Source organism: Apus apus, chromosome 1 (assembly GCF_020740795.1).
Source record: "Apus apus isolate bApuApu2 chromosome 1, bApuApu2.pri.cur, whole genome shotgun sequence".
Classification (NCBI taxonomy): domain Eukaryota; kingdom Metazoa; phylum Chordata; class Aves; order Apodiformes; family Apodidae; genus Apus; species Apus apus.
In genome coordinates, this window is record NC_067282.1 from 97,489,917 (window position 1) to 97,506,230 (window position 16,314).

General features: G+C 38.7%; 1 protein-coding gene across 4 annotated transcripts in view; it reads right to left on the minus strand.

Moving 5' to 3' along the window:
- Nucleotides 1–379: 379 nt before the first annotated feature.
- The window catches only part of ERG (ETS transcription factor ERG), a 63,548-nt gene continuing 47,613 nt past the window's right edge, over nt 380–16,314 (minus strand). Inside the window, exons 4-10 of one of the 4 annotated variants that reach the window (XM_051641220.1) lie at nt 15,709–15,912; nt 14,672–14,752; nt 12,525–12,596; nt 7,442–7,510; nt 7,031–7,087; nt 5,158–5,205; nt 380–2,362 (exon numbers count right to left, since the gene is read on the minus strand). In XM_051641220.1, coding sequence (XP_051497180.1) covers nt 1,842–2,362; nt 5,158–5,205; nt 7,031–7,087; nt 7,442–7,510; nt 12,525–12,596; nt 14,672–14,752; nt 15,709–15,912 — 1,052 coding nt within the window. In that variant the 3' untranslated portion in view covers nt 380–1,841. The remainder of the gene's footprint in view (nt 2,363–5,157; nt 5,206–7,030; nt 7,088–7,441; nt 7,511–12,524; nt 12,597–14,671; nt 14,753–15,708; nt 15,913–16,314) is intronic. The other 3 variants (XM_051641233.1, XM_051641227.1, XM_051641241.1) reach the window with 3 other exon arrangements.

Genomic DNA, 16,314 nt, shown 5'->3' on the forward strand with positions numbered 1-16,314 from the left:
AAGATAATTTCTGGGTGTCAGTATTCTTCCTTAAAGGAAGAACAGGCTTCATTTAGACTTCATTTTCAGTCTTGGCCATGAAGTTGTCAAAGAATTGGGCATGGCTGCAATCTCTGGGCAAAAGAAGCTCAAGACAAGAATGGCAAGGCACTGTTAAAGAAGGGCAGCAAATATTTCAGTAGAACCATCTGGAAAACAAGATACACAGCACCTGTCCACTTTGAACTTAGGCTAAGCATTGCAATTTGGTCCTACATTTCCATGATTGCCAGATTTCAGAGAACAGTTTTAAAACAAAATGCCTAGCATATTTTAACGCAGTGAGTAGGAGATCTGATGGGCGTGTCAGGCACTAAAAATGCAAATGCAAAGTACAGTGTCAATCTGAATTGCCATGCTAGGCCAAGCTTATTTTATTACATACATTCTGCATTCTAAGTACTAATATGTTCATAATGTAAACATTAAGCATACAGAGTTAAAATTCAAGGCCACAATATTTTGATTGTCCCTTTTTTGTGTCTTTGGTTGGCCGAGATCAACTCGTAGTGTATAAATGCATAAGTTATATAATAATTATATAAAAAGGAAAAAATAACATTGACTTGTATACTTCATTCTGACAAACGCACAGCGTTCGCGACTCGATAAAGAAAAACTGGCGCCCGCCTAACAAAAATACTTAGATGATTTCTGATTTTGGCAGTCAGGGGTTGTCTCTTGATTAACCAATAGAAAACAAACTCCCTTAATAATGATGAGGTTATAACTGGTAATTTTTAAATACCAAACACAATTCCAGTTTTGGTTTTGGTTTTTGTTTTAAAGAGATGCATAATCTTATTTCTGAATTCTTCTGCTTTTCCCTTTCTCCACTTTATTTTATTACTATAAAATCAAGTCTGTTCCTCCTGTAATACTGGGAAAGATATGATACTGAGCAATATGTTTCACAAGTCCAAACAAGTGTTTCTTCACAGTCCCAACACTACTAAGTTTTCAGTCTTTTCAGTTTCTACTGGTAAAGAAGTTTCTTCTCTCCCATTCTCACCACCTTTGTCTTCCTCTTTCTCCTTTCTGCTTCCTCTGTCAGGTGCAGGCCTCTGATCTACAGTCATACACTTGCCCTTCAGCACATTCTCATTTCCAATGTTTGGCTCAGGGTTCCTGTAATACTGTCAAGGAATCTCTAAGTTTGGGTTGTCTTCACAGTTTGAGTAGCTGATAACACTGTTGAACGGCATGTGCATTTGATTTTAACCAAAACAATGCTGTCCTATTCCAAATCAGCTTCCACACTAAACCAGTCTCTTGTTGATATGTTTTGTTTGGGTTTTTTTAAATACAGGTAGGTTTTTTGTCTGTTTTTTTTTCTCTTTTTCCCTTCTTCCCCCCACTTTTGTAATGACTCGTATACTGTATGCTAGGTCACTATAGACTTATCCTTATATTGCTGTAGTATAGTCCCAGTTTTGCACTAGCAAGTTATCAAACTTTACACATAAGCTTGTCAACTTTTTAAGACCACTAACTTTTGTAGGTTTTCCTTATCATTTCATGCTTTTACCTACAATAGTCTATTGTTTGGTCCACAGAGTCGATGCCCATATACATTACATTTTAGTATCTTAATACTTCTTGAATATCTCCTTTAAATCCTACTACAAAGAGTCTTTGACATCTATTTTTTAATGTGTTTTTTTCCCAGCCAAACCTTCACTTGTCTCTTTAGGCACTTTTAATTCATGTACTCCAATAGAGTTCATTGCAATTCATCAGGGACTGTATCCCAGCGAGAAGTGTCTTTGTTTGCTTTTTCTGGCGTTTCTTCTTTTCCCCACTTAGTAGTAGGTGCCAAGATGAGAAGGCATATGAGCAGCTGGCAGCCTGGTGTTGGGGTAGATACCTCCAGTTGGTGAATTCCAGTACGGATTAGGGGCAGCGAAAAAGCTGGATGATGTTACAGGCAAAGCAGGGGGGTGGGGAGCTACAAAGTTCATCTTCTGAGGGTGCGCGTGATAGGAGCTCATGTAGGGGAGATCTGACGGGTATTTGTACATGGACGACTCTGGGGGATGAGGCTGGAGAGCCTGAGCGATTCCATGGAAATCAAATTTGTAGGCATAGCGCTTACCATGAACCTTAGTCATAATATTTTTATCATAGTAGTAGCGCAGCGCACGGCTGAGTTTGTCATAGTTCATGTTAGGTTTGCTTTTCCGCTCCCCCCAGCGTCGAGCCACTTCGTCGGGGTCGGTCATCTTGAACTCCCCATTGGTGCCCTCCCAGGTGATGCAGTTGGAGTTGGAGCTGTCTGAGAGGAGCTCCAGCAGGAACTGCCACAGCTGTATCTGCCCACTCCCTGCAGGGGGAGACGAAATAGAAATGTCAGGAGTAGTGACTCAAAATGTTAAGACATCGGTTCTTCCAGGATCTCACACAGGGCCCTATTAGGAAATGTTGCAGTGTCTGTTCCTGCTTCTTACTCTTAACTAGTCCCATTTTCCCAGCCTCATGAAATCCTAAAGAGCAGAGATAATGGTAATGTGTCATGTTTTCCTTCTTCTGAATGGCAGAATGCCATTGCATGGAGATTTAATAGTTACCTAATGTCATTCAGTGTAGACAATTGATGGGGAAATAATACAGTGCTCATTTAGGAAACTAATCTCTAAAGTTCAGGACAAACAGCTTTCACTTGCATAATATTTTGCTTGTTCTCACAGCATTATGTTGCAACTAAATGTTCTCTGCTATGGAATAAGCCTACATAAAATGGAGAAGTTTAGAGAAAGCTGGATTTGTGCCAAACCATATCATTCCCCTTCAGCATTTGGGGAAATGCAGAACGGAAACTTATTAGCTTGCTGTTGCACTGCATACAACCATAGGGCAAGACATTTGCAAAAACAGTGAAAAGGTCCATAAAATATGTTCTTGTCATCATTCTGTGTCAAATGAGTTTAAATTATTATTGAAGTTAAGACTTAAAACGTTGGGGTTTTCTCCCTCTTCTGCCAATTTAATGTTAAAAAGAAAATACTTAGTCTGCTGTCAACTTTGCAGAAGTGTGTTGTCCAGAATTACAGGAAAACAAATTTGACTGTTTTAGGCAATTGAAAGTAGATTTTGAAGGGCCTTGCCACTGATATTCATGTTAAAAACTTAGCATTTCTCAGTAAAGCAGCAATGAAATGATGCAAAATACAGCTGAAGCAGCTTGTAAGGCAATCTGTTTCACAAGCACAATGTCAGCAGAATTTGCCAACCAGCTAGTATGTGCTAACTTCTAAGTACATCTCTGACCAGGAATCGGTTGGGTTACTCTTTTTTTTTTTCCAAAAATAGAGTATAATAAACAAGCTTTTCTTTAGAAAGCCTATAGTAATAAATTATAATACCAAGCTAGAGTAGCATCTGAAATCCATTAGCAGTTTATGCTTCACTGCAACTGAAACCCATATTCATTTAAATGATATTTATCCAAACCGCCCTTAATGAATTTCTTCTGTTCCATTAACATGCATTAAGTAAACAAACAAACAAAAGAATCTATGGTATGAGCAAGGCATGCAAGTTTTAATACACAAAACATAACAAGAGGATTAGCCTTAGAAAATCAATAAACAGTTCAGCACTGGACAAAACACAAATTTTTGAATAAGCAATCCAACATATGTTCTAACATAAACACTTGCCTTCCAAATGTAATATATAGTCCTATGAAAATAAATGGTTGCTGTCAATTTCCTTTTAATGAGAGAGTAATTCCACCAATTTATAAACACACAAAACATGTCAAAGCACACAAATGATGGTGTATAGGAATTCCATATCCAAACGTTCAAAGGTATCCCAATCCAGACCATGTTAGTGTCTTCCACAGTAATGAAGACTACCAAATGGACAACTGACAAAATTTCAAAAATCAGGGTTAACAAATTAAAAGGGAGGCAGGCCCCCACTTCCAGTTAAGATCAGTGTCACCAGGAAACCCACCACCTTGGGCCATTTGGATAATTGTGTTCTTAATGCTTATTTAATTGCTTTCCTATGACAAAAAAAAACACAACTGTTGAGAAATAAAGCTAATCTAGAACTGTGCTTGATGTCTCTTAGAATACAGTGAAAAAATGGACCAGTATTTTGGCAATTTCATGCCCTGAAAAGCCATACAATAGCTGTAAGAAGAAAAATTGTTGCTGGGGGTTGAAAAGACCTGTAACGTGGAACAAGAAACACAGGACCCGTGACTGTTAAAGCAAGGGAAATAGGAAGTGGCACATACAATGTGAATCCATTGTGGCAGATAATGATGTTGATAATGGTGGTGTATAGCCACAGTGTGTCCTGCAAGCTCAGAGCAGCAGCAGTGAAATCTGCTCTGTTCACAATCAGTGTTATTAACTCATGAAGAGGTTCCTCATCTTTAGCTAAAATATACTGCAAGCCCCTGTCCACAATGCTACCCATTGCCTTCTTTAGGTGGGAGAATATTTTTTAAGTGTTTAACCCAATTATTCTTTGCACATAGATTATGCTTTTCTGTTTTTTCCCCATATATTTTTGCTGTTCTAGGTAATGCATCTCAAAATTCTGTATTTGTCAAGGTCAGTATGGCATTGTATTGTGAATTAACAGAATCTGGGCCACTAATGACATAGATTGGTAAAACACTCATGCCCTTCTGGGGAGTAGCCTGGAGACCAGATGCGATATATTATAGCACTTAACAAAATCCCAATATTTAGGCAACTGAAGGGAACTCCTATTGATATGAGGATTTTAAATACCTTTAAAGAGGTATTTGACTGACTGAATATAACCACCTACACTGGAGTGATTTGAATAGCTCTCTACAGAGGGCTACATTCACTACATCTCCAATGAATATCATAGGAAATAAAACACCTCGCTCATATGCAGACACCTACATTAAGACACATGAGCTTATGTTTCTTAATTTGTGACCTCAGTCCCACTCTTGGGTAATTTAGAAACCTAATCCTGCAACACATTGGGTACCATCAGCTCACATTGAGCCATACTGAGGAGCTGTAAACTCAGTCACATCACCTTCCAGACTAGCCTTAAAGCTGAAGTGGGGACACTAGCAGTGAAAAGAAATCCTCCTAATTCAGTAAAATCCCTTCTCACCTGGATTTGCAAGTCGGCTGCTGGTCGGTCCGAGAATCTGATATGGATCTACAAAATTGTGAAAGAAAGATTTTAACTCATGTACCAATGATGTAAGACATTGTAGGCATTGTTTTTCAACATTGAGTGGTGCAGTGTATGCCACCTGATGGGATAGCAGGTCTAACACTGGGGAAAGGGGTTCCTTTCTCTGCACTGCAATATTGGCGTTTTTCCTTAAAATCGGGTGTTCAAGTGAACAATTGCAAGGATACACATTTGCTTTTTGTACTGTATTAGTATGCACAAGCATATATTCAGAAAAGCTGTAAATCTGCCCCCAGAGTATCCTGATTCCTACTTAATAAAGCACACATACACACTGGCACTCTTTACTACTATTGACCCTTGTAGTGTGCCAGGGCCCACGGGCACAGGAGTGAGTCTCCTCTGAAAAGGACAACACCCTCTCTTCTTGTGAGGTCATATTTGTTTTCCCCAAGCACTGCTTACTCTGTGGCAAAAATGCCTCCAAAAGAGGGCTGAGAGTGCATGGCTGAACCCAGGCAATGTGGCTGGGTCTGTTCTTAGCCACTGGAGTCCAGTGGGGGATCCCCTGTATTAACCTTGCATGTAGGGTTTTCAGAAGATCCTGTGCCAGCCACATAATGCCTGTAGCATCTCAATGTTTTCCTCCTGGAATTCCCTCCAGAAATGAAAACTTATTTTGGCCTAAATTGAAGTACAACAGGAAAAAGGGAAGGCTGTGGCAGAAGTACAAAAGCCAAAGTGATGGGCTGCAAGCACAGCCCCGTGGCGCTCGCCCCTTGCCCCTTGCCAAACAACCCTGTCACTGGGCTGCCTCATCTCTGGGCAGCTATTCCAAACAGCCACCAGTGTTACAGCCAAGCAGACAATCAGGTTACATTCCTTATATGTTTAAATAACCTGTGCAGCTCACACACAACCATTAAATGGCCATAAGGACCTACAGACATTATCAGTATATTTCTTGAAAGATTCTCATGTTTGGAAGGCCAGACTAGATAAAATGCTATTTGGGCAAAAAGCAGTATAATACTTCCCAGATAGCATGCATATGAGTTAATGAGACACCATTATACACTGTCATATTTAGCTATAACAAAAAACAGAATAATGATTTGAAATCCATGTGATTAACACAGGTTCAGTCTTCTGAGCTAATGATACTCTCCAAATCTCTTTTATTTCCTATTTCAATCCTTTTGCTGTTAACAAAATTAATAACTGACTCAGAATCTCTGTAGTGCTTTCTAGCTGTCCAAAACACAGTCTAATTCACGGTAACAATTTAGGTCCTACCCCATGGATTATGTACTCTGCAAACACAAAATGCACCCATGTAGCAAAACCACTAGTCTATAAACTCATAAACTTCTACTTTCTCCTCAATTTCCCAATAGGTTACAAATCCTTCTCATTTTCCTGTCTAATTTCGGGAGCCAAATTTGGATAGATTTCTGTATGCATTTTTCTTTCTTTGCCCATGCCCATTTTCCAACTGTTAGCATTTCAACTACTGTGGAGTGTAAGTGACATCCTTACCTTCCACCTTTGTACCTAAACTGTATACAGGTACTTTGTTTAACAGCATTTTCACTCTTCAAGGTTGCAATTGACATTAAGGCTCCCATGGCCATTGAAAATTGCTTTTAGTAATGTTTAATTTCAGATCCAGATGTAGAGCCAACTCATATACATCTAGGGATTTGGTGGTTACCAGCTGGGGATCTCTCATTAGTGGTCTGAATCAGATGTTGCAGTTTGCTTTTGGTTGGTAGGTGATATCTGTCCTCAGCATGTTCAACAAATACTGTCAACACAGATGTAATTGAAACAAAATGACACCCACCTAACTGAGGACGCTGGTCTTCTGTTTTGGGAACTGTTGAGGATGATGGCTGAGCAGCTGAAAATGAAAAAACCCATGCAGTTATTTTTCCAGTTTAGAAGATCGTCACCAAACGTGATAGATCACAGGCCTGGGTCTCCTGCTGCTCACTCCTCAGTGATGGTCACAATAGGATTTAGATTTACAGCAATAGAGTCAAGGACCTAATGAAGCCTGAGTTCAAGGAAGAGTCCTGTGACTCCCACCCAGTACTGCCTGTTCACAGCTAACAGGCTTTCCAGCCAAGGCACATGTAAAAACCCTCCAGAGCTGAATGCTGAGGTAGCTCCCATCAGTTCACTTCAGAGTCTACCCAGGTCACAACAGATGTCCACCAGGCCCACAGGCTAGATGTATGCAGATGTGTTTTACCTTTTGACTGAGGACTGGAGTGGGTATGACTTGTCCATGCTGACCTCCTGGCTTGCTCATAAGGCAAATCTGCAAAGGAAAATTATCCTGATTCATGCATATAAAGCAAAGAAACTAAAATGTAAAAGCTTTGTTTAAAAAGTATATATAGTAAATACAAAGGTTTGGTTTACCCTTTGAAATGTTTTACAGCTGCCTGTGATTTTCTATGCCTGGCTTTAACACATTAGGTAAAATTGCTGCCAGAGGCTTACATAGCCTGTCCAGGATCTCAGGGAGGTAGCAGCACCCACCTGGAAGAACTAAGTTGGTGCAGATTATTTGATTCTTAACAGTACTTGTGCTTTATTTTAGAAATTATGTTTGGAAATGAAACCAGTTAGGAAGTAAAGAAATAGTCACAGACCAACTCGGTGCGAAACAGATGTATCTCTGCCCATTTCCAAGCACTTTGAACAGAAGTATTGAGTGGAAATAAAGTGTAATGTGAAGTTCACAACCAAATTGCCTTTTATTTAGTCTGTTTGGCTTAAGGAGCAGACTGGCAATACCAGCACTGTTGTCTCCCGGAATCTTACACTTAAGATTTTGCATTTGCTAAGATATGCAATTTATCTTTAATTTACATTTGAATGAATAGTGCCTTTTTAATCTCTGATTTCTTGAGAATTATTCCACAGTCTTCTTGTCCTTCAGAAACTCAGAAAAAACCACTGGGAACTGCACAACTGTGCATCTCTGAGCAGAATACTGGTGTGTAGATGAATCATTGTAACACGCAGATACCCTGACTAAGTTGAGATCAACGGTGTTATTAACTGTTACAGTTACAGACACCTCATAGCCTGAGGACTTTATCATCTGGCAGAATAATTCAGAAGGACCCTGGTCATGCTTCCAGGGATTTCCAAGTTCTGTCTGTATACAGAGGGGACAGTACTCAAGTCAGGGGCTGCTTGCATGTATCTTGTGCAGTCCTGCCTTGCCTGGCCAGATATCTACCTTCATGGCAGCCTTGCCAGGGAGATTCTGGTGATGTGCCGAACCCTTCTTTTTCCCCCAGTTCTTCCATTCCCTGCCTAGAAAGACTACAAACAACCAGGGGAAAAAGATCACATTGAAAGCATGTGCTTGTCATTAGGCTGTGCAGCTTCTCCCAGAATCTCTCCTCTCCTCTCCTCTCCTCTCCTCTCCTCTCCTCTCCTCTCCTCTCCTCTCCTCTCCTCTCCTCTCCTCTCCTCTCCTCTCCTCTCCTCTCCTCTCCTCTCCTCTCCTCTCCTCTCCTCTCCTCTCCTCTCCTCTCCTCTCCTCTCCTCTCCTCTCCTCTCCTCTCCTCTCCTCTCCTCTCCTCTCCTCTCCTCTCCTCTCCTTTCCTCTCCTCCCCTCTCTTCCTCTCATCCCCTCCCCTCTCCTCTCCTCTCCTCTCCTCTCCTCTCCTCTCCTCTCCTCCTCTTTCTCTCTCCTCTATGGCACTTGCAGCCTTAAAATACATTTGGTACAAATTTAGTCCTGTGAGAAAACTGTTTTGCCTTTAACTCAACACATCATAAGCTTAAATTTTCTGACTACGCCCTCTCCACTAAAAGAAAAATCCAGTAATCAGCCTTTCTTGAAATAGCACAGAATTCCAACTTCTTTCTTAGTTTATTATTGTGCCTTGATAAACATGTTGCTGTCCTAGATAAGCAGATCTGTTCTTATTCATTAAATATTAGTGCAATATGTCCTTATCTTGGGCAGATCTTTGATGGGAATGCTTCTGTTTGATGACACATCTAGACAAACCCATATTAGGTCTTCCTGAGCTCCTGATAGCTTCATTGTATTACTTTCATCTTGCTGAAACCTCATGTTCTGTTGTAAAGGTGACTAAAGAAATCTGCCTTTGTCACTGCAGTTCTTTGCTAGCCCTGCTCATTTCCTATTTTCTATTGTAGTGACTTAACAATGGCAATGCTTAATTACTTTCTCAAAAATTGCATCCCAGGATTTGGCTAAGTCCCATTTAACATTATTTACTCCCCCTCCTCATTTTTGACCTTTGTCATGTCATCAAGTAATGGTCCCCAGGGTTTGCTATTGCTCTCACACGAAGGATGCTTTGTTATAGAAAAGCTTCTTGGCAGTCTGGTTGAAATGTGACATTTAACTAACAGGAAAGGCATGAAATGTGCTAACAAAATAGTTTCTTGAGGAAAAAAAATAATTTCTGCAAAAAAAATATATATTTCTTTCTTTTTGAATGAAAATCCTGACTTTAATGATCTTTGTCAACTTTAAATTGTAAAAAATAAAATAAAACAATACTTTCAATATCACATGATAGTTAGTTGTAGGAAATGTAAACACCAGTTTACATAGAGCAACAGAGACAACCCATATCCAAACTACATCTTCCACAAGAAATTGTATCAACACAGGAAGGTGCTTTTAATATTGACATAAAGCATTTTGTTTTGTAGGTGTCGTAGTAAACGTGATTTGGATGAAAATGCTGAAATTAAGGACTTCACTATGCCTGGGATGCAGGGTTTTTTTAGAACTTTTTTACTTCAGAGAAAACTAGTATTTTTTTTTTTCCATTGTAAATCAGGATGAAACAAATATTTAAATAATAGAATTTCTCATGGGTTAAAAAAAAAAATAATCAGGTTTTGTTCAAGTCCCATGGAAACATACCCATAAAATAGTATTATTCACAGCAGACTTAGTATTTTCCTGAAATCCTCTCAATTGGCATGGTTATTTTCTGCAGGACACTGAGGCCCATCTGTTATATGTTCATTTTGTTTGTAAACTCCTGAGAGCTTCACTCCTCCAGTTTTACATTGCACAATTGGTAATTGTTTCAATAGCTATGGCTTTGTCTTCTCATCCATATTCATGTTCAGCTTCATCCATGCCATTCAAAGCTCCTGGGTCCTACTATAGCCTGTGACCATGAGGGCCACAGTCTGTTTTACTGTTTCAGAAGAATGTCCAACATTTTTTTAATATGCTTTCTTCTAATACTGAGACTAGTCAGGTACTCTGTGACACTCTTTATTTTGATAATTATGTAATCCCTAGATCCTGAGTTGAATAATTTCAAACTTTTATATCTATCAACAAGCTCAAAAAATTTTCCGTATTCCCACAGCTTACTCTAAGCACCTTCTAATTCTGCAAATAGCCTTTTTGATAAGGGATGATTCACATAGCTTTCCGTACAAGGCCACACTGTTGATTTATTTAATGGCACAGTCAGACTTCCCATGCAATCCTCTACTGTGTTTCTTCATTTGTTTACTTTTTTTCTCTTTGGCCAATGGCTACAGCAGTGACTTTCACTGTGCCATAAATAAAGCTCACAGAATCACAGTATGGTTTGGGTTGAAGGGGTCCCTGAAGATCACCTGGTTCCACACTCCCCTTGCCATTGGCAGGGACATCTTCCACTAGATCAGGTTGCTCAAAGCCCCTCCAGCCTAGCTTAAACACTTCAAGGGAGGGGGTATTCAATGCTTATGTTAATTCTTCTTCTCTGAGTGAAAAGGGTTAATCTGAAATCAGTAAGATATGCAAATAACTTGTGTTTTATCTTTCAGACTGTATTTTCAGCTGTTAACAAACTGCCAGTTCTCTGGTCTCTATGAAGGCTCTGGGCACCTGTACAGGGATCCTTTAGAGGAATCTCTGGCTCTATGTAATAACAAAATTATGTGTCATCTTTAAGTTTTAGATCAAATGTTATTGTGTCCTTTTTCAATTATTAATAACTATAGATCATGGCAAAGAATACTAAAGCACCCATGACTTCAGATGTCTATTATTTAGTGTTCATAACAGGTTAATTAGCCAGTTCTTTATCTGTTAAAATATTTAAAAAATAATTTTAATTGTAAACAGTTGTGGGGGTCTTTGGTAAATGTCTTATAAAAGCTGAATGCCAAATTCATGCATTTCCTTTCTATTCACTACAGTACTGTTACAGACAAATAAACCTAGCAAAAGAGTTTGTTTTCCTAGAAACTGAGCAGGATGGATGTGATCATGTAATGGTCTGGTAGCTGTTTCTCTATCTGTCTTTTTCAATTATCAATTAACAAATCTGCAGACATGCATATACACATGTATACACGTGTATATAAAATAGTTACTTGTGTATAGTCTCCTGGATTATACTCTAGAGCAATAATAAAAGATAGATACAATATTTGCTATCCAAAACCTCTTGTTTTCAGTGAAAGAATGCATCTTTTTACAAGCACTCAGTCAATTCAAGTGTATGTCCCTTCAGAACACTTCGATGTATGCCCCTGCCTCAGTAATGGATTTCCTCCAAATGTCATCTTGCTGTTATTTCTCTTGATGTCTCACAGTACTTTGTGCTTATTACTGGAAAAGCAAATGTCCAGATTAGGCATTTTTCCAGCATCTTTATTGGTGAAGGGTGATGTAAAGAAAATTTTTGCTTCATAGCAATGTCCTCATCTTCGTCAATTATTCCCTTCAGCCTTTCACAAACCAGCACACCCACAATACTTTAATGGGCTTCAAAGTTTTAAGCAATGAAAAGTTCCTTATGTTTTGATTTTACTTATTTAATCTCTTAAATTCACAATCATACTTTGTGGGATTTATTTGCTCAAACATAAATAAAGTAAATAAAAAGTAGGTAGCATAAGAAACATGTACCCAGCATTTTCAGAGTATTTTTTCTCAATATCTTTCAAGAAGCATTGAAAAAGAGGGCATTGCCTCATTTTACAGAGAGCTGAAACACAGTGAAAAGTGACTGTACTGGGACAGTGCAACAGAACCAGTGAATGCAGCTCTTGTCTTCTGATTCTCTGGTGCTCTGAACACTAGATAGCATTGCTTGGATGACAAAGATATGTGGTAGAAACAGATTAATCTGCTCTGTTTAATCATCTCTACACAATGATACATGCACACACATATAAATATATATATGTATATATGTGTGTATTCAAAATATAGCCTGATATTTATGAAAAGAGAGTTGAAGGAACAAAACAAGATACTTCAGTAAGTGAAATGAATAAGATCACAGCATACAAAAGATGGTCATTGTTCATACCTGGCCTGGTTGTAATTCTTTGTGTTGCTTCTGGATAAACTGACGTATTTGGAAAAATAAAAGTGGCACCTCCTAAAGAGAAAGAAGAACACATAACACCTAGAGATTCATTTGCACTGTCCCTAAGGCCACTGATATTTTCTGTCTTGTAGTGTGTCTGAATGAAGACAATTAATAACTATTTTCTGTCTTAGGACTGTTATATATAAAAGTTAATTACACCAGCCTTTGCAGCTGTGTAAATTCATTCAAATTTCTGGATAAGAGACTGTGCAAAATCTGTGTTAAGAGAGGAGAGAGTCAAATTCAGGAATTCCCTTCTATGCTCCCCACAATCACCTCCTCCTGGGTAGGTGGTTTAATACCTTCTGAAATAAAACTTCTTTTCCTTCTCTTCCTACTGGTGTCTGTGGGAATCTTTCACAGACTTCGATCAGCTTTGGGTCAGACCCTCAGAAATCCCATTCTCTTCACAGTGAAAAATTAAAAATATTGAGCTTTATATAGAAAATGAAATCTCACTTCTCACAAGCATTGAAATTGCCCTAACTATATCAACAGACTTCTAATGACCATCTCTACAAACATGAAAAGGGTAATAAGAGTTTGTGCAATTACTGTTGACTTCACTAAGAACTTGTTCCTAACTCTTTTTAAGTCCTTTAAAAATCCCACTCCAAAGTTCTTCTGCCACCAGAACAGCTATTTTTCCTTATGCTGATGATCAGCATGATCTTATTCACACTCCCAATGACAGAAATGCAGACAATCTCATTTTAGTGAAATTAATTTCAAAATATCATTGTCAGTGCACATATGTAGAAAAAGATAACACACAGAACTGCTGAGCAACGCTTGGATAACTTTATGTGGAAACTGCTTGGAAAATTAGAATTTGGAAAGCCAGAGATGGAAAAGACCATTGAGTCCACCTGCTTTTAAAAAGGGCTTAAGGCTTATTCCAAACTCCATCAAAGTCAATGGAAATGTTTTTATTGCTTTGCTGGGATTTGCAGCAGGCCTACAGCCCACAGTAGGACTTCATGTAAAGTGGCAAACATCTAATCTTAGGGAAAGATCTTCTAATCTGTTTAATTCCTAGCTAGTTTCCTAGCTAGGAAACTCACTGCTATTTACCACAGTGAAAAACTAAATAAAACCTGAAAAAAGCATAAAGGCATCACAATCCCAGGTGGGGGGGGGGAGGGGAAGGCATGGGGTTTTTTTGTTTGTTTGTTAGGTATGTTGGTTTGTTTTGTTTTTTTCTCTTTTGCATTATCCTTTGTATTATCTTTTTCATTTCTATTAAATCATTGTTATTTCTGGTCACTGTAGGTAACTAACACCCTCAGGCATGATAACGTAATGTTCCAAACATCTTTAATCAATCAGTATGTCTATCATAGTATATGTACAATTCCATGTCATCCTCTGTTGCACAACTGCTAGAGCAAAATAAAGTTTATTCTGAATTATTTTCAGAAATACTTTAAGTCACATCCTGAAAAACAGATGCTTTTGAGGCATGTATTGTTCGTTTATCTACATTCTACTTTTGGGGGCCAAATTAACAAAAGGGTGCATATTAACAAAAATTGGTTTACATTCAGATCAGACTTAGTGGAAATTACAGCATCGAACTTCGTGGAGTTTCCAGCTCAAGTCCCATATAGCTGACAAATGAGATGAGCTAACCCTAAATAGCAATTTTATTGAATTATATTATATATACTGCATGAGAGGGGAGACAGCTCCCACGCACCAGGGCCCACAGCACTTAGGCAAGTGCTAAAGTACTTTTCAGCTCCACCAACTTTCTAGGCATCATGGAGTACATCTGACAACCCAATGAGACAGAAAGAGAAAAGAAGTCCTCAAAGACAAAGGCCCCAAATCTGCAGTTTATCATGTGTCAGGGACTCCATTCTCCTATAGGACACAAGAAATTATCATTTTTACACCATCTGGGCCTATGTGATCTCACCTTTTTCTGTGTGTGTGTGTGAATAAAACTCACACACAGCAAGGAGATAATATGCTTGTCTCCCTCCTGATTTACCATTTCCATTTTTAGCAAGCAACCCATAAAAAGGAACCCTGTGCTTTTATAAGATGACCTACAGCAATGGGAGCAGTGCCAGCATTACCTGTATTTCTAGCATGCATTAACCGTGGAGAGTTTTGTAAGGCCTTATCAACATCATCTGAAGTCAAATGTGGAAGAGGAGCTACAAAACAAAACAAAAAGCAACACCAAAATGAAAAAAAAAATTGTAAATTATGTTTTTAAACCATATTTTCCCCTGATAGGACTGTTTGAATGTGAGCCTACTGACAGTTTCTTTCTACGGTTTGGAGGGAGGCATGTGTGCTACAGCTTAAACTAGGGCATTCATTTATTCAGAATTATGAATGCATAATATTTCTGACTAATTATTGACAGTGTGCGTGTGGAGAAGACTGCACCGCACTGGTGTTGCAATGCTTGTTGTTTTTTTCTTCAAAAACTATGTTCACTTTAACTTCTTTAAACTGAGGCAAGCCTGCAAAACTTCCTCAAGCTTAGATAAAAGCCTTTAAGCCAGGAATTCACTAGTCCCTTCTTTCCCTTCAAAATGCTAGCCATGCACTACAAACAATTTGCATTTGGACTTTAGGGGCTGTTTCTTTTTTCCAAAAATTTACAAAACTTTTATTCAATTCAGCAAAACCTTCCTGATCCTATTCAAGGTAGAGCAAACTGCTCTCAGTCCTTTGAATCATGCCTGGAATTCACTTTATGAATCAATGTTTGCACTCTCATTTAGTATTCTCATAATCAAAATGGAAAGAAATTAGTATGTGACCAGAAAAAACATTAGCACTGAATCCCATATGATTTTCATCTTACAGTATACTCATGAATCTGCTGGGTTTCAATTTGATTTTTCTCTGAGATGGACATGTGGAAATATTCCCTGTTTTCTTTGATGAACATGAATGAAAGCCAATTGAAATTAATAAGAATTTTTTCCATCAAACAAAGAGGCTTTGGATCAGGCTTCCTTCTACATTCTTAGGAACAGCAACACTTGCAACAGACATTTGAAAAGCCAGATGAGTGTATCCACACCCTTAAATCTAAAACTGATACCAATCACAGATTGATTGTAGCCACTACCATAAGAACAGAAAACTAGCTTACTCTCTCTGAGGTAGTGTAGGTGTGACAGGAGGATATCTGCATTATAGCTTGGGGTGAGTCTCTGGAAGTCATCTTTGGTCATTTTACACAGCTCCTTCCCATCAATGTTCTGGAACAACAAGATGTCCACATCTGGAAGACCATACTCCTTCACCGCCCATTCCAGCCACTGGCGTACGTGGTCTGTACTCCATAACGTAGGATCTGGTGGTATCAGAAAGCATAAAATTAGGCAGAGAGGGAAGAGTGCTGATGTACTGGACCAGAACAAAATAAATGCAGATCACAGTCATACTGGAAAGACCTTAATCCTCTGTTTATTGACATACATGAGGAATTAATTTGGGCTTTTGAGTGCAAAGGTGGAAATGGTCTGTGAAAAACTATTAAGGAAGAGCTGTGAGCTCTGATTAATAACAAACCCTGGGCTGTTGAGCTCCTTCTTCCATGTAGTTCTTTTATCTTGTTATTTTTATGCATTATTATCCACAGATTAACACAGGTTCCTGTCTTCATGAAGAGAATATCTAAGAAAGCCCACTAACAGCACTGTGACTTGTTTCTGAACAATTTTCAAACTCTCTGTTGAATTTGTGTCTTTATTCA